Source organism: Anolis sagrei, chromosome 2 (genome assembly GCF_037176765.1).
Source record: "Anolis sagrei isolate rAnoSag1 chromosome 2, rAnoSag1.mat, whole genome shotgun sequence".
Taxonomy (NCBI): Eukaryota; Metazoa; Chordata; class Lepidosauria; order Squamata; family Dactyloidae; genus Anolis; species Anolis sagrei.
Window position 1 is genome coordinate 123,320,833 of NC_090022.1, and position 18,824 is coordinate 123,339,656.

Consider the following 18,824-nt stretch of genomic DNA (forward strand, 5'->3'; position numbering starts at 1 on the left):
GACAAAAAAAAACAACCCATTGTGAATTGTTTCTATAGGAGCCCTTTGGGAGCAGCCATTTATCTTTAAGTAAATCATACCCATACAACTTAACATTTTAAAAATTAGCTTACAACAACAATAAGGGCTTTGGGGCATTTCCAGGTTATTTACCCCTTAATCCCCCCCCCCCCCCAATATAGATAATATGTGCTTGCACATCCTGTGGGGACTTGCTTACTAAGCCAAGGGCTTACAAGTACCCACAGAATCTAAAACATGGCTGCAGATTCAGATCTGTCATTGGAATGCATTGAAAACACTTTATAACCGCAAGGGTTAAACCCTTGTGCTGGCAGAACTGAAGACCAACAGGTCAGAGGTTCAAATCCAGGGAGAGCGCAGATCAACCCCCTCTGTCAGCTCCAGCTCCCCAAGCAGGGACATGAGAGAAGCCTCCCACAAGGATGGTAAAATATCCTGCCGTACCCTGGGTGACGTCCTTGCAGACAGCCATTTCTCTCACACCAGAAGTGACTTGCAGTTTCTTAAGTTGCTCTTGACACGAAAAAAGAAGCGAGAACTGACCAGGTAGCTGACTGTGTGAAACAGTAGTTATGACTTCTCAGTTAACAGAGCAAATCAAAATAATGTGCTAAGTAATGTAGTGAGTAAAACAAGAGCGACTTCCATCTTTGTTGATCCTTGGCATTTGGTGCAGTCTGTGGTGCCCCCTTAATCTAATCTCCCTTCTGCTATATCGTCTTTTTGTTCTGGTTTGGCCGTGCACAGTTTTCCAATGCCTTTGAAACTCCTCCGGAGTCCATTATCTGGGTATGTTATCTGGTTGGCACATTCCTCCCTGGTACATTGAGGACCATCCCTGCTTTCTTCTTATCATTGGTCTCCTGACAAAAGGCCCTTGGCCTCACATTCATTTCATTGCTTTGGCTTCATGCTGTGGGCCATATCAAGTAGAGGCATTCCTCTTCCTATTATCACTCAAATGAACAAGCAAGGCCATTCCTCCAATTAATGCCACTGTCTCCTCCTTCAATAGATATCTTATCAATGAGTGCCCTGGTCTGTAACAACTACTGCTTTTTCACTGTAGCTGCTTTGAGAATGTTTGTGGATGTGACTCATATTACCCTTTCAGGACTGGATGGGCAGATTGTCGCTGGTGGCAGTGTAATGTTTTACTGTGCCAGGGAAGGGAAGATTCAGTTCAGAGAGGAGGCGACGGCAGTGCTCTTCATGTCCCCAGTGTTACATTCGCAAGTGTATTTTGAGGGGGAGGGCAGCAGAAAATATTGGGGGATACTTTAGAGGAGATTCAGGAATCTGTAGTCCAAAAATTCCTTTTCTAACCAGTACAATACCACCCTAAAATCCGCAGGGGATATGTTCCAAGGCTCTCCATGGATACCTGAACCTGTAGATAATGGAGAACTCTATATTTAGGTCTGAAGCATACTATAGAATTGCAATGGAGGACCTAGAGCAGTCATTCCCAACCTGAGATCCATGGACAAACAGTGGTCCGCAAGAACTAAAATATGGTCCATGGCCTCATTGTTGCTACACTGTTGTAATGAGAGTGAGTGGTCTTGCAAAACCGTCTTATAATGCTGAGGCTTATTAAATATGGTTTTCTGTGGGTGAGCAGATGGTAATTACTGGATATCATATGTTCTCTATCAGAAACTAGAGTTGATGTGGACTATCCAATGCAATTTTCTGAATCAGCACCCTGAATAACCAAACTGAATCTAAAGTTGATCAAAAAAATGGATTCGTAGCCCTTTTGGTGTTAATGTTGGAGAGTAGTCCCTGGTCAAGTGGTCCCTGGTCAAAAACAGGTTGGGAACCACTAACCTAGAGACACCCAGAAACACTTTCAGGATGGAAATACTTTTTGAAGGGTTAGTAAGTATATTCGGTGGATAAGGGTGTTGTACTGTCATTCTTTGGGGTAAAGTGACCCTAAAGTCAGAAAAGCCTTACTGTTTGGTCCATTCATAAAATTAGCCTGTTTCCTTTTCTGCCTCTCTGTTAATGGCAAGTAGGCATTAAGCTGAAAGTTGTTTCATGGTTCAACCCTCCTCCTCCTCCCAGCAACCCAGTTCTTTTTGGCCTTAAATGTTGTTGGCAGGAGAGGAAAGGGCAGAAGCATGTGTAAACGGAGAGTCATTTTCTTATAGCTTCTTTCTGAAGCAGCATAGTCCTCTGGAACCTGCTTTACAGAGTTTTTGCCTGCCAAAAGGAACATAATGACCTTTTTACAAAAAAAGAAAAAAAGAAGGCTTCGTTTTAAGAGCCAAAGTTAGGTTGCACCCAAAAGCAGTGGCTGAAGGAGAAGGGAGGCCTGTTTCCTTAGTTGGGAGGCATCCTCCTCAATAGAAGCCAAACCGGTTATTAACATTAATAAATAAGTGCTTGCTTTCTTTGACTAATCCTCTGTACACAGATGCATTTTTTTAAAAAAATCAGCTGGTTCTGCCAGTATTCTGAATAATGTGATACCGATTATTAGAAACACAAACCTGTGTCCTCATTTAAGAAGCTCAGTTGATTTGCTGCCAGCTAGCACTGACTACTTGTCTAATCCTTTAAAGGTTGTTTTCTGGACTGATCGGGTACAGTGTGTGCTTGCATTTGTACAGCCATTTGGGAATAAAATGTTAAGAAGCTGTAATCCTATTGGACTTTGGTAGCCCAGGCTTACAGGATGGGCTGGGCCTGAAGAGTAGATTATAGGATTTCCTCATTGGTACTTAAGAAAAAGCTACCCATATCATGGGGAGGAAAGGTGGTCATCTTGATTACCATTTTCCTACTTCAGCCTCTTTCTTAGCCTTGCTCTGTAGATCCACCTGTGACATTAAAGCCACCATTATAATACTCATTTATCTCAGAAGAATATACATATGGACAGCATATTAATGATGATACCTGCATCTGGTTTATTGTGAGATTAGCTTTGGTGAATATATCACATGAACTAGGATTAGGTCTGAGAGAACTGCACTGGAAAGAAATTTTCTGAGAAATAATGTGGTTGGGATGCTGTTTTGTTTTGCTGGTCATGGTTGGGACTAAAGCCTAAAGCAGCCCTTCATTCATCTTCTTTGCCCAGAGGCCACCGATGTAGGATGAGGATGCAGTTGCAGAAGGCCTGAGCATTTGCCAAAAGCATTTATCCTGCACTAGACCTAGGGCTCTTTAGCACTATATGATTATAGCATTTCAGCGGATTTGTATCAAGTCCTGGGATTTGTAGGTTTTTCAAAAGCACTAGAACTCTGGCTGATAATTTTAAACACAGTTTCCTACCAGGATTCCAAATGGGATCATAACACTATAATTTGGTAGTGCGAAAGGATGCTAAGTTAGTAAGGGAAGAGCTGGAAACAGCAGAGGTAGAAACAGGGGGAAGAAACCCATCTGGAATGCTCAGCTGAAAGTTGTATGAAATTCCGTTGGAAGATTGCAAAAATATTAGCCCAGTGAAGCAATAACGCAAAGCGAGTTGAAAATCAGCATTCCTAATCTGAAGCAGTTCCAGGCGTTTGATATGTCAGGAAATACTTGTAACCTCTAGAAATATTTGTGGACTGTAGTTGTGTTGCCTCAGGGTAGTCCAGTCCAGTATAGTCCAGTGGTACAATATAAAGTTATAATGACACAATTCCAAATAGAAGAAAAGAGTATCACTATGACCTGCCATGAAGTCTCACTTGCAAGATAAACTCAAAATTTACAATGTTAAAATACTTGACAATGTACACTTTTTATTTAAACAAGGACTCAAGGAAATACAAGGTGACATGCAGTAATCTCTAGGTCCTATAGAACAACTGTATGGTCAACTTTATGCTGGAAGACCTAGAGATTCCTCAAGAAATGATCCTTCAGGTTTAAAAAAGTATTTTTTCAAATTCTCTTTTGTTGAGATCCTGCACTCCTAACCCTCATAAAAGTAGAGGACATACTGTATTGGTGATTTTAATAAGGGAGGCTACAACCATATAAGCATTTACCTATATCCCCCAGAACATAATGAATCTTACTTCTAAGTAGTCTTGTATAGGACTACAATGTTAAAGAAACTTAATCCTAACATACGTGATTTCAAAAATTGGAACTGACATCTTCTAGATTTGCAGAAACAATCTGCACAGCTGCCAGAGAGTGGGTTTCAGTGCTCCATTTCCTCCCTCTTCCCCCAAATCTTTGGGCTGAAATTTCATGGAAAAAATCCTTCAGAGTTCCAGAACTGAGTTTACTTTGCATCAAAACCTGGATTGTTAATCCACAGAGCACACATAGTTCTGTCATTTCACCGTGTAACCATTATGTAAGGTACCATTGGGTTCATTGGGAGTTTCTCTGAGATCCCACAGTAAAACTAAAACCCCACCCTGTATTCTTATAGGAAAATAGTGTATCTTTTTTTCAGTATGTGATTCATAACTCCTGTTTGTTTTCATTCATTTCAATGTGACTCTGAAGGAATGGCACAACCATCCATGCAATTCCAGACACTTCAATAAATTGCTAGTGATGAAATGAACAACAACAAAAAATCAGAAATGAACCAAAATCCATGCTTTCTTACACCTATACCTTCTTTTAGAAACACCTCATAAAGTATTGTTTAGGTTATTTTTAAAGGCTTCCTTAAACTTTGATCTTTCACTAACTTGCTTTGGAAGTTTAACTTTAACCAGCTCCCAGTCATTTAATTCAATTCCACTCCAATCTGGATTCCATATGGGGTTGAGACATTTTCCTGGCAGGGCTCCAGCTTGGGTTAATATATACCAGCTTTGGTTTTATTGTCCTGATACCAGAGGGCAAGGGAAAGTTATTCTTGCGCTGAAGTGGTACATGAGATAAGAGAGTATAGTTATAAAAGAACAGGAAACTTGTGGCAAGCTACGCTCTTGGAGCAGTTTTAGCTGCTCCAAGTAGCACAATAATACTTGAAATTCTTCTTCCGCAGCTGTGTCAAAAGAAAAGAAATTAAAAAGCTGCGTAGTATAGATAAAATATCCCAAATTCTAAAGTTAGGGATAGATAAGATATGGCTTCACATTTCCAGAGTACAGCATTTACCTTGAGATGGATTCAAAAAACTTCATTACTCCCGCTTCAGAATGTGACAAATGAACTCAAGCTTTATTAACAAAGAACAGTGAACTAGGCTTAGTTTTTCCTCTGTGTCTACAAAATGACTTCTGGGATTTAAAAACAAGGGCATTAGAGAAAAAAAGAATGGGTAAAAATCAGGGCATTGCTTCAATCAAGGGTCCAAAGTGACCTCTTGAAATGGACACGCAATTGCTGGTGAAGTAAAACCTTGTCCCTTGCTCCTTCCCACAACTACGACATACGTTTTAATGACTTTAAATGTGTACTCCAAGCCTATAAAACCTGTGATCCAAACATAGTGACCCAGTCATGTTTGCTCACTGTGATTTGCTGCCTGGGTAGGACAGCAGATCTAAAGATGCATAGCCAAGAGCATTAAGTAAAGAGTGAAGCATGGGTGATGGTGTAGCATCAGAGCTTTGACGTGTTGCTGCTTTGGATTTGAATACTTTTGGTACTTCAGCCAGCATCGCCAGAGGCTATGTAGTTGAAAGAAATATTTTTTCCAAGCTCTGAGCCTAATGCAGGAGTGATCAGATCCCAGTCTTGTTTAAGGTTTCTTAGCCCCTTGCTTCCTTCATCTGCCAGATATTCTTCAACAGTCTTGCTCTTTTTGCAGTGTGTCTGCTTTGCACAGCAGATCTGTGCAGTCATACATAATCCATCCAGCAGAGCTTTCTTTGCAGACGTTTTAAAATGTCTGGTAAGGGGCATTCCTAAAGGATAAGGTAGCTATAAAAAATACTAGTAGATGTATTCATGAGCATTAGTTGTTTAATAGAAAATTTGGTACCAGAGGCAGAAATAACACAGAAAAAGGGAGATAGGTTTCTGCATCACAAAAGAGCAACAGCTTAACAAACTTTTAGTCCAATAGTTAACAGTATGCACATGTGAAAAGAAATAACCAGACCAGGTAAGCCAGTAGAAATAAACAAAGTATCTAGAAATCACTTCTTCTTTCAACAGCTTCCACTTTTTTTATGGATTTCCACTTCAGTGGACAAACTTTTATAGATCTTACTTACTTAGGCGATCCCTCGTAGTCTGAGTAGGATTGTCATCCAAGATCGGTATACTGGCAGTGAGTCCATAGGTGACTGTGGAGCCATATTCTTGATCTGCATTTTCTCCTGCAGTGAGGGCATTGGTTTCCAGGTGGAAGCCGGTCCTGGTCAGAGTTTGGCTTGACGCGCCTTCTTCTTGGCACATTTCTCTCTTTCGCCCTCCATTCGTGCCTCTTCAAATTCTACAGCACTGCTGGAATCGATCTAGATCTATGCTGGGAATAGCTGGTGAGGCAGGCTTGTACACCTTCCAGTCTTCTATCTATTTTCCTGCTATGTATGCTCAGTAAAAGATGCTGTTTGCTTTGGCTTTAGGCAAGCACACACAACTACATTAGAATTGGATCCAGCAGAATTCCATTCTTTCCCATTTCAAGCTTTATTGCATTGTTTACTGAAGCATGATATTACTACTTGACACTGGAAGTCTTAGTTTCTCCAGCCCTCCTTTTCACCTTCACAATGCCAATACTTGGTACTAGCCCCATTGGCTAGATAAAAGCCAATGGGGAAAAGAGGATCTGGGGAGGTATAAGAAGACTTTGTAAGAGATTGTGCTAAAGGAAGTATGCCAATAAATAAAACATCTGAGAAATAGATGTGCTTTTGGTGAACCTGTTGATCTTCGGCCCATGCCGGGTCTAACAAACTTCTCTAAGGACCAAAGTTGTATGATGTTCTTTTGACTTTAAATTTTCACATTTCCTGATCTTGAATAGTATAAGCATGCCTAATGGAAACCTTTTCCTTTGCAAAATAGCTGTGTGAGGATGCATAATGTGACAATTAACATGTCAGTTCCCTACTAGTTTCCTGCCTCCTCTCTTGTGCTCTATTCTGCCAGTGGGGGTAGGAGTGTGCCTTGCCAATTAGATTTTGTTTGTTTTGCCTTGGAGTTCATAAGGCTATAAGGCATTCAGGCTCTACACATAGGCTTATCCTTCCAGCAACACTTTTGAGATGGGGTGGGGAGGAGGTTGAGAGACCAGACTTAACAACATCACACCAGCAAAAGTTCGGTTTGACTACTCTTTCCTCTCCTGATGTTTTCTAATTCCTTGACCTCTGATGTCAAAGCAAGAAATAGTTTGCTAGTTTTCTGTTTTCTTTTGGAATAAGAAGTAGGAGAGGAATGGATGATACAAGCTTGAGGCTTTCTTAGATCATGATTTCTGAGTGGGCTCCTAGTGGCTTATTCAGTCATGCCAAATTCAAGGCAAATTTGCGATCTGAGCTCAGACTTCACAGAACAAGGCGTGTCGTCTACATTTTAGATTTTCCACATTTACATAAAGCATTTTCCACCCAGAATGGGATATGGAAATAAAAAAAGTTCAATTCTTTTGGCACGGACCAAGTTCACAACATAGTAGGATTTTAACCTGTAAATACATTTAATGAAATTCCATAACCCCAGCAGGCAAAATCCAGGATTGTTTTATATACTGAGAATTTTTGTTTTCTTAGCCTTTTCTTTTCATGAAAATAAGCCACAAGCTCTAACAGAAATGAAAAATAATGTGACATTAATAACTTTTGCAAATCCGAAAGAACCAATGAACAGCACTTAAGCTTGGTTAATATATAATGTTTTCTTCAGGCCTCAAACCCAGCTGTGAAATTGTAAGATTTCCTAGGTGTGTGCAGCTCTGGTTTTCAGTGGAATTGTGCCAGATACTGGCAGCTATTCAAGCTCATTCGCTGTTTAAACATCATATTTTAGTGTGCTGATATCAAGCCCTGGGTTTAAAAGTATCATTTGTTAAAATAGTGGCTCCACTGTTATGTTTAACTGACGCACTGGGGCAAGGAAGATGTTTTTTTCAAGATTTTTCTTTCATTTGGAGAAGAAAAGCAAACCATAAGAGTAGGAGTAGAAACAGAATTCTGGTTCATCGAGAGTAGTGGTTTGAGCATTGGACTATGACTCTGGAAACCAGGGTTCAAATCCATGCTTCATCATTGAAACCAACTCCATTAAAATTAAACTTTTTCCTTTTCTCTTTGTATGAATGAATACAATTAGATTTAAATCATCCATCTTCTTTTACATAGCCCAAGACATTTCTGATTTCCACAGCACTAGAATTATTCAGGGGAATGTGCTTTTTCTGAATTTTGACTCTCACAGCTCCCTTTTCTGTAATTGTGGCTTTTTGGCCCATGCATACACCCTATTTTAAAAACAGTCCCTGGCTGTTCTTGGCCACCCTGTCTAAAGTGTTCAATCCATCCCGATTTAATCATAATTGCTGTCAGCCTTGGAGAAAATTGGACTTTCTTAGCCCATATGTAATTATAGAAGAACTACCAGCATTGGAACATATTCCTTTCCGTTATGAATATAATCAAGTCCTGACCACTAGTATTCAAAGAGCTGCCAATAGTTCAGCAACTAGCCTGCTTTTTACTGGGTTTTTGGCTACATATTTGTTTTAGAAGGAGAGACTAGGAACATGTATCCAGTAATAGAAGGATAGGGTGCTTTGATTGTAATAGAACATTAATTCTGTCTTTGTGGAAAATATGAGTACATGGAAATGAATTAAAAAATAAGGTGAACTAAGAGAAATGCTTATGGCTTAGTGTGTCTCTAATATCTTGTGTCATTAGACACCTGGAAGTAATAAAAGAGAAAAAGAGTTTTCTCTTGTCACTTTTTTGGTATCTGCTGGCTGGTCATTGATGGAGAGAAAAATCAGCATTGAATTCACTTTGAAGACCTTGTGGCAATGCCCTGGAGTGATTCTATATTGGGTCCTAGAGTTGGCAACAGCACTGATAGGGCCCAGAGGGCTGCTGGAACTTTACAGATGCTTGAAAGTGTCAGTGCCAGATCTGGTGAAGATCATGGATTACGTGGAACCTGATCATCATCTAGGAGGCCCATGACAGGCTTAGGAGCATCTTTTTGTTTTATGACCACAGAAGTATAAGTTGGTATAAACCAGTGGTTTTTAACCTATGGGTCCTCAGATGTTTTGGCCTTCAACTCCCAGAAATCCTAACAGCTTGTATACTGGCTGGGATTTCTGGGAGTTGTAGGCCAAAACACCTGGGGACCCACAGGTTGAGAACCATTGGTATAAACTAACATTTGCTTCCCGGACCAGTCAGTTTTCATCCTTGTGTAGTAGCTGAAGTAATTTGCAATTGGCATTGGAGGCTCTGTTATGAGAAACTGAAAACTATTTTTAGCATAAGATTGCAGATAAAATACTCTTGGATTAAAACCTCTTAACCCAGGGGAGGAAAATGTAGAAAATACATGGAGAGTTTTGATCACCGAATGCTGTCCAAGGGCTTTCCAATGAGACATTTGTACAGTATTGGGTTATTTCCTCTTGCAAAGGAGTAATTAAATGAGAGAACAAGTTTGCATTGCAAGGGTGAACTAGGCGGCCCTTGTGGTCTCTTCCAATTCTATAATTCTATGATCCTAAATTTGTTGGTTAATAAATGGAGGTACTTGACTTCTTCAGATACTTCCCTCAGTACAACATAAAATGTTACTTCACAAGACAGAATGTGGAAAAGTATGTTTCTTTCCTTCTCTGGTTCTCCTGCCATCAGCAGAGAGAAGTAAATATGGTAAATGGCCTTCAGATACATTGGTTGGTAGGAGGGGGCAGAATAGGGTGGTCAGTGGGAATAAGGGCTGCAAAAGGTTACTTTGGGTCATGACACTCTATCAAAGGAATTCCCCATTGATTTGACAGCAAGCACGTACAATGCCAGCATTATGCCATGGCCTCTTTAGCAGAGTAAAGCATCCGGGGTTTGGCAATGCAATCAAATTGCTTTTCCTTCTCTTGTGGATTGGAGGAGGATGGTAGTTATAGAATTTGCGGTTTGATCGTTTGTTTGACAGTCCTGACTATTGGAGTCTATCACAGAAAAATGCAATGAGAAGAGTAGTTTTTTTTAAAAAAAACAGGCTTTTCTTTTGTAATCATGCAGCAGTTTGTTCATAAACAGCCTCTATTCATAAATTGTGGTTGTAAGGCTTTCCATAGCAACACATCTACTAGGCAAAAAAAGCAGCACGAAACTGCAGAAATGTGCCTCTCATAGGAATTCTTTCTCTTCACCAGAATGCTGAAATACAAGAAGTGATGCTTTTAACAGATTGAATTTTGCATATTCTGTGCTTGGGGTCTCTTCTCTCCCCCTGCCTGGACACACCTGGTGTGCTCTGGGTTTTGATTCAAGGTAATAAAGATTTGAGGGAACATTCTCTTGCATGTTTGGTTTTTACTTCTGTTAAGTGATCCAGCAGCGGAATTAAGTGTACTTAGGCACCACCTGTTGTGAATCAAAATCCTGCTGGAATCTGAGGCCATCAAGATATTACAGAAGTGATTTGCAAATCCTCTTCTTGCATCCATGGTAGTGCCTGAAGCAGAAACAACTCTCATATCTCCTGGGGCAATGTGTTCATTCTTTTGTAGCTGTTGCCCATGACAGACGTAAAGGGAGGCACCAGTTCCTCAGATTTCTGGCCACTTCCCTGCATTGTCTAAAGCAGTGGAGGGCAAAATAGAAGCCTGGTTCACTCCAGGCTTCTTGGACCACTATTATTTGTCTGACTAGTAAGGACAAAAATGGGGAGAAGGATTGGCTCTTCTGAAAGCCTCCAGGAGCAACAATTCATTTTTTTTAAAAAATTAGCTTCACATTATTTGCTGCTGTTTAACATTTAAAAGGCCCAAACCCTGATTTTTGCATACATGGCATTCTGGACACTACAGTTTTGTTTTTGGAGTAGCAGTGTGGCATAATGTTTTCAGTGTTGGACTAGGACTCTGGGAGACCAGGGTTTGAATCTCCACTAAGCCATGGAAAGCTAACTCCCCTGTGAACAAACCTTGTCAAACTCCCCATAGATAGTGTCCCCATAAAGTGGAAATTGAAATCACATAATAACAGGAAAGTTTTGGCAGTTGCTGTCCCGCATACAATCCCAATACTGAAAATGAGTCCCTGAATGCTCCATCTCAGTCATTTGAAGATATCTTTGCTGGTCTGCTCAAGGGCCATATTAACAATGGGATGTGCATGTTTCATGAGTACAGAAATACCAACATATATTCAGTATATGCTTTCTCCACCCTCACTTCCTTCTCCTAGTAAGGAAAACAATAAGGAGGAGAGGCATTTCTGAGCGGATCCGGCCATTTTTGAGGCCTGCCTCAATCTCTTCACCCAAATTTTCCCCTCCCCATTTTGCTATATATGGGGTTAGTGGCGGAGGGCCATAGTGCACCTGCAGTTCCCTGCCTAGGTCTAAGTCTGCTCTCAGATAATAAGTGAATAGCATCAAGGTAAGCATCTACCGATTCACACCTGCATATTTGGGAGGATTTTGCATTGAGGTGCACAAAGCACAGCGAATTAACTTGTGGTTTTCTGAATGAGCGTGTTTGACACTCTTACAAAAATATCTATGAAGGACAGCATCTGATTAGTTATGAGTGTGATCCTATGCATAGTTACTAGGAAGAAAGTGTAATTAATGTACTACCCCATTTCATATTTTTTCTTTCTTTCCTCCAGTTATTACAGTATTACCCTTATTATTATTATCCTTATTATTATAAAGAGTAGTAGTTATATTAGCAAGTGATTTCTCAGAGGTTGTTACTTCTGTATTCTGTCTACTGGCAGCTTGCATGTTTTAAAAAAATGTAGTCAGTATATGCTTCAGTTCATAATTCGAAGATTGGGTGAGAGGCATGCTGGTTCTTTAAATTTTATGTAGTCTTCCTGGGAAACTCTTGTGGTTGATTGGATTAAAAAGGCAATAAAGAAATGTATAAGTGCATAATTGGTCACTCCTCTGACCCATTAAGTGCTTGATCATGACTGTCTTTTCACAGTGACCACTGAGATTAACATTAGGTCTTAACACAGTAAATGGATTTTCATTTGTATGATCAAGGCATGTGTTGGGATGACAAAAGAAAGTTGTGTCCTCACCTCCCCCCTCCTGCTCTCTGGGCCTCCAGTGGGTAGATTTAATTAGCGTGTTGCGAGATAGGGCAGACCTCGGAGGGGAAAAAAAGGAATTCCATAACTGAATAGGGTATTATAGAAACATCTGCACTTCTAACAGCACTACCTTCTCAGCAGAAGTTGCTGGCTGAGTACAAAGAGCAGCTACATTCTTGCCTTGATTAGATTAGCTTGGGGTCTCTCTACTGTTTCCAACCTACACACTTCTCAGAGTGGTAACAGATCTGGCCTTGGGTTTCCACTTGATCTTCCTTTCCTCAGACACAATGGCCAATTTTTATTTCTTGAACATACAGTATTTTAATTATGTTTTTTATAACTAAGAAGCAGCTCAAATATGTAACATTTCATTGTGTGATTGTTTTTGGTATTTAACAACTGTTCAAGTTATTTTATAGTGCCTGTGTATTTTACAAACAATGTCATCAAAAGAATGTGGGTTTGGTTCAGAAACACATTTTTACTGTGTTGATCTGGAATATTGATGTTCAAAGGGATATTGTATCACCTTAAAGCGTTGGTAACATAGGCTTTTGTAAACGGAATGGTGTTAAACTGCATTAATTCTATAGTTTGGATAATGCTTGGTCTATGAAAGCTTATGCAGCCAATTAACTCCATTATTTTTTATGTTGCTACAAGATTTTGTATCTTCACTCCATCTTTGCTTGTTTGACATGTATGTCCTTAAGACACTGAAATATCCTTTCTTTTTTCCTAGCTCCTTGCCGACCTTGCAGCGACACGGAAGCACTCTTGGCTGTCTGCACTAGTGACTTTGGTACGTTTATTTGCATTCTCTGCATCTGTATTGTGTTCAGCACTAGTTTTTTAAACCCTGGTCTTTCTTTATTGTGGTAATTTGCTAGATCTGATCTACTGAAACCTCAGCAAACGATAAACAGTTTGAAAGTACCAGATTGTGAAAAACAAGGGAGTTCTTTTCTCCCTGTATCAGAGTAAACAGAGTATGTCCTGGAACTACAAAGGGAACAAGGCGGTAAAGGCTTTATGGGTTTTAACTCTGGAGAGCTTCAATTAAAGCCATTGTGTGTGGCTAGCTCTTTTTCTGTAGTGGACAAAAGGAGGTGGGCAGCAATAATAGAGGCAGAAGTTCAAAGGTTTTTTAGGAGCAAGCAGTAGGAATTGACCTCTTGATGTTCCTAAATAGACCTCTGACAAAAGCCTAAATACTAAAGTCCTTGTTTTTCAATTAAAATTTGCCCCCCCCCAAACAAAACAGGGAACAGTTTTGCTTGTAATTTTGCTATGTTATAGTTGAAGTATATGATTTTCCACAACTCATAGGCATAAGGAGAGGTCAGCTCCAGAAAGGCCTTAAACATAGCAAAATGGAAGATGGGAGTTGAGTTTTTGGACGAGTTTCTATTTTGACTCTTGTAGTATTGACATTTGAGATGATTTGCAGAGCTGGGCTATATCTCCAGGCCAGTTACATATTAAGAGTAAAGGAGATACTGAGATACTGGAAACAAAACTCAGAAAGGAAAAGAGACCCAGTTTGAAAAACCTTTCTCTGAGCAATGGTTAAACCCTCCCTCCAACTTTATGCATATCTTGTCTTACAAACCTAGTTAAGGTCATATATGATCTAATATTTCATTGCCATGTATATAAGACAATTCTTATAAACATATGCATGGCCATGAAATATAACATATATGACCTTAACTGGGCTTGTAAGACAAGAGCAAGCAAGGTCATCTATGTTCACTTGGATAGTAAAATATAGTTTTGTTAGAGACAATACCTGTGTAAAATTACAGACCAATCCCCATGAAAACACAAAACTAGACTAATAAAAATTATCCTATTTTCTGGTCTGTCACACCCACAAACTCTCAGAGGTTTCTCCAACTGGTGGGGTATCTGTCTTCCTCTGCCTGATTATTAAATCACATTAAAGCAATTTTCCCACGCTTGGAATGTGGAGTAAGCGCAGCAGTGAAACAGCTGGGCATGTCTAATCTTGGGCATCTGCTACAGATAAAAATACAGTCTACTAGTGTTATGAACATAATGGGCAATATTCTGAGCAGGGGCAAGAAGATGCAACATCCAAGAATTGCAGTGGGATTGCTCTAGGTTTGTCTCTGTGGAAAATGTTCCCTAGACAGGTGGTGGCTCGCTCTGAGTAATTCTTCATGGGCAGCATGCCAGAGAATTCAACTTAAACATTAGTAAGCCATTAATAGAACTCCATTGAAAGGGCCTCTCTGTGTCTTAGAGCAGGTATCCAATTGTCTTTAAAATGCTTGCTTTATTGGATAGTAGGATGAACTCCTAGTTGTACACAGTGAAGGGAGTGATTAGGTTTTCCCATTTGGTAATTTCCTTAGTAGGTTGCAATGAAGAGAGGGTTGAGAAAAGACATGATCACCGTGTTTAAATATTTGAAAGGCCTTCATAAGGAAAAGGGAGCAGGCTTGTTTTCAGCTGCCCTGGAGATTAGGACTTGAAACAATGCATTCAAATGACTGGAGATTCCACCTGAACATTAGGAAGAACTTCCTGACCATTCAACAGTGGAACTCTCTGCCTCAGAGTGGGGTGGAGGCTCCTTCGTTGGAAGCTGGATGGCCATCTTGTCAGGGGTGCTTTGTGTCTTTCTTGCATGGCAGGGGGTTGGACTGGATGGCCCTTCTGGTCTTTTCTAACTCTATGATTCTATGATTTTATAATTGTGTGATTAAAATAAACTGGTGTTAATCTTGCCAAGTACCAATATTGTTGCTTTGACAGGGAATTGCCCCAAATGATACAGAGCAAGAACTGGTATGATCTGAAAAGTTGCTCAAAAATAATAATTTCTTGAATCGGTGCAGAAAATGTTTCAGTTTTACAGTAGGTGAATTCAGAGTTGAACATAGCCAGCTGTAAAACCATTTTTTTTAAAAAAAACCCACTCATCTGATAAATTATCTTAGTTTAATAGTCATTATCTAAAATACTTTAGTACAGAAATATATAGTAATACTAAGGAGTTTTTACCATTTCTTGTGGTGTGTGTATCTTGGAATGTATTTTTGCTTGTTTATAAAAATGTTTTCAGTTGGATTGTACAGTTTTCTTTTTTTATAAGGTGCCATTGAATCAGTGACCACAACTGTTCGTTACTCAAATTTCCATAGGCAGTGGTTCCCAACCTTTGGGCCTCCGGTTGTTTTGGACTTCAGCTCCCACAGTTCCTAACAGCTGGTAAGCTGGCTGGGATTTCTAGGAGCTGAAGTCCAAAGCACCTGAAGGCTCAGAGGCTGGGAACCACTGAAAAGGTAGTGGTAGATGTCCCTCTCTTTCTCCGTACTGCAAAGATATTTGTATCTGGAAATTCTTGATCTAATTTTATATTTTCCATTTTCAGTTGTCAGAGGTACAATCCAAAATGTCATCAATGAAGAAGAGCAGAGAGACTCCATCATTGATGTGAGTGTGGACAGAATTTACAGGCAGAAGACAAAGATCTTTAAGCCTACAGAAGACAGTGACAGGTGGCAAGGACAGATCAAGACTTTACTTCAATGTGGGGTGAGACCAGGAGAAGGAGACTTCCTTTTCACGGGCCGTATGCACTTTGGGGAGGCCAGGCTAGGCTGTGCTCCTCGTTTTAGAGACTTCCAAAGGATGTATAAAGAGGCTGAGGACAAAGGTCTAAATCCCTGTGAAATCGGCCCAGACTGAATGGCTGATTTCTTCAACATAGGTCATTCTTGGAGTTCCAACAGAACTAACTCTTAGTTGCTACAGATGCTTTGATCTAAATGGAACTAATAACTGAAGAGAGTGGAACAGCTTGATGGTGGAGCATGCTCCTTCCTTTCGAGGTTTGTCAGAAGAGACTGGACAAGCATCTATCAAGAAAAGTTGAAGTCTAAGGACTTTGGTTACTCCAGGAGGCTGGACTCTTTGACCCTGGAAGTACCTTCTAGCAGGTCTATGATCTTATGAATGCAAGAACCACAACAAGTCAAGTCCTTGTGGCTTGACACGCTAATGAAAGTAACAGAGGTACGAGTTAAAGGATTCAAGGATGGAATGCTATTCCATACCTTGCCCCTGTGAACTAAATTATTTTTGTAACTTGGGGCTGAGGGTGGGGAGGGAATCCCAATGAGAAACAAATGCATCACAATCTCCATGTCTTAAAAAATACATCAACAGGTGAATTTTTGTATCTTTGTAATACTAATGTTTAAAATGTGTTAAACAGATGTAGCATTTTGCATGATATAAATGGACAACTGCGTGGTAGAGGCTGATGAGACCATCCAATGTTTTGTAAAAAGTTTGATGTACATTTTTAAATATTGTTTCTTATGACAAATTTATGGAACCAAACACTTGCTTTCCTTAGAAAAAAAGAGAATGTACAATTACCACCTGATTTTTTTCCTCAGGCTGGTCGGTTGTTTCCATTCCAGATAAATAAAAAGTTCCTGGATTTGACCTGATTTTACTCTTGACTTATAAATATTTTTCCTTGCCTCTCACAATATCAGCATAACAATTGAAAATGCAAAGGTGCCTCTGGGGGATCAGGAAACAATTTCCTTAACACTGGGTTTATGCACAGTAATCATGCATACTACAAAAATTGCACTGGCTTCATATTACATTCTTGGTGGAAATCAGGATGTCATTCTTAAATAGTTGCTGTCTCCTTATTTCCCATGTTACATCCCTAAAAACAGTTGAAATGGCCATTAAAAAACCCTAATCCTTTCTCAGAGTTTGATCTACAAAGGCACATAAGACTCTATAGTAGATGCTGCTAACTAAAAAGAACTTAACATATTTTTTTGTGTACAAGTTTAAAACATTAGACCGGAAACATTTGATGTCTTACCCACAGATCAATGCTAGAAACATATGACAATGATACTGGCTTGATCGGCTCTGCACTTCCTGCCGCTTTAGGTGCTTGGAGTGGAGCAGGAGCCATTTTTAATAGGGTCTCATTGTATAAGTCTTACGAGGCTTGGCAGTCTCCCTGGATAAGCTTAGTGAGTTGGGTATGTTTATCCTGGAGAAGATAAGGTTAATAAGATGTGATATGCTAACCATGTTTAAATATTTGAAAGACTGTCATCTTGAAGCTGAAACCAGCTTGTTTTCTGCTGCTTTAGAGACAGGACACAGGGCGATGGATTGAAACCGCAGACATGGTACTCCTTTAGCGTCTCCTTCAGAGTCTCCTTCTCTGAAGATGTTTAAACAGAAGCTGGATGGCCCCATGTCAAGAGTACTTTCAGCTTCATCTTTTTTATCACATAAAAGTCCTAGTTGGTTTTTGTACTGGTGTACCACTATGCCTAACATACAGCTTGCTAGCTATGGCCTCATCTTTCCTGCCATATAATACAATTGGTCTTAATGGTCAGTGTAGATTCATATAATGCAGTTGAACTACATTAAATGAGACTACACTGGCCATATAAGGCTGTTTCAAACTGACTATATATCAGTTTATATGGGGCATATGTGTTTGCTGCCCGAGGTTTTTGTGCTCCTTACATCTTGTGCTTTGCTACATGGCAAGTTCTCTTTTTTTGTGTGGGAGGTTTTCAAAATTGCTGACATGCATTGCTATATGCCTATTATTGCAGTGCTGGCAGGTGCACACATAAAAATTACAGGCTGTGTGAGGGAGGAACTGCCAGGAGTAATTTAATGCACATTTTATTTTCTTCAGAAGGGAGGATTTATCATAGTCTTCATGATGAGCCAAACTGGAAAGTCAGAGATCCTATGCCCTGTATTTTACAGCCAAATTTCTAATATCCAGGATATTCCATGTATTTGGCATAGTTTCTATATATTTGGCATAGTTCCAAATATATGTCTCATTTTATATCAACTGCTGAATTAGACCAGTTAAAGAGAGTTGGAAGAATTGTAAATCATGATGTTCAGATCGTCTTGGATCACAGGATGGCATGCAAAGAGTTGTCATTTGCTATGGATTCCGCCACCCCCCTTCAGTCCAGACTTTAGAATTGGCAACTGTTTAGTTTCCCATGAAGACAAAGATGCCATCTTGCCTGGAAGAGCTAAGATAAACAATGACTCCAATTTGCCAGTGTCAATAAGATGGCTTCTTGCAAGAATCATAACTTAAGAGAAAAAACTCCTAAGCCTCCTTAGCTTTAACGGCTGTCTGATGAGAAGACTGCAGAGTTTCTTACAGAAGACAAGTATAGTATGGACCCTGTACCTGCAGGGAATATGTTCCTGGACTTCTTGTAGATATATGAGATATATAGTGAACCCAAATGGCCCAAGAATACCACAGATACATCCTGATACATTCTGAAGGACCTAGAAAATGCTTAGAGAAAACATTTGTCCACATTTGTTAAAACTGGATAGATAAAACTGTGGACACCAGTCCTGCAGATGCAGGGTTATACTATAGTTTATCTGATTTGTACTTGAGTGTGAATTTGCTGAACTGAGAGATTAAGAATGAATAATATCTTCTTGTGAATATGTTTGACACAGACCATTACAAATTGATGGTTGCTTACTCTAGTTACTGTTGTAGTTCTCACTTTCAAAAGTGAACATAATTGACAACAGCATAAGAGA

The 18,824-nt window shown here is 39.8% G+C and overlaps 1 protein-coding gene across 1 annotated transcript in view; it reads left to right on the forward strand.

The window, feature by feature from the left end:
- Positions 1-16,687, forward strand: part of METRNL (meteorin like, glial cell differentiation regulator) — a 34,726-nt gene extending 18,039 nt beyond the window's left edge. The window contains exons 3-4 of the mRNA XM_060764524.2: positions 12,940-12,999; positions 15,601-16,687. Of these exons, the coding sequence (XP_060620507.1) occupies positions 12,940-12,999; positions 15,601-15,917 (377 nt within the window). The 3' untranslated portion in view covers positions 15,918-16,687. The remainder of the gene's footprint in view (positions 1-12,939; positions 13,000-15,600) is intronic.
- The last annotated feature ends 2,137 nt before the right edge of the window (positions 16,688-18,824 follow it).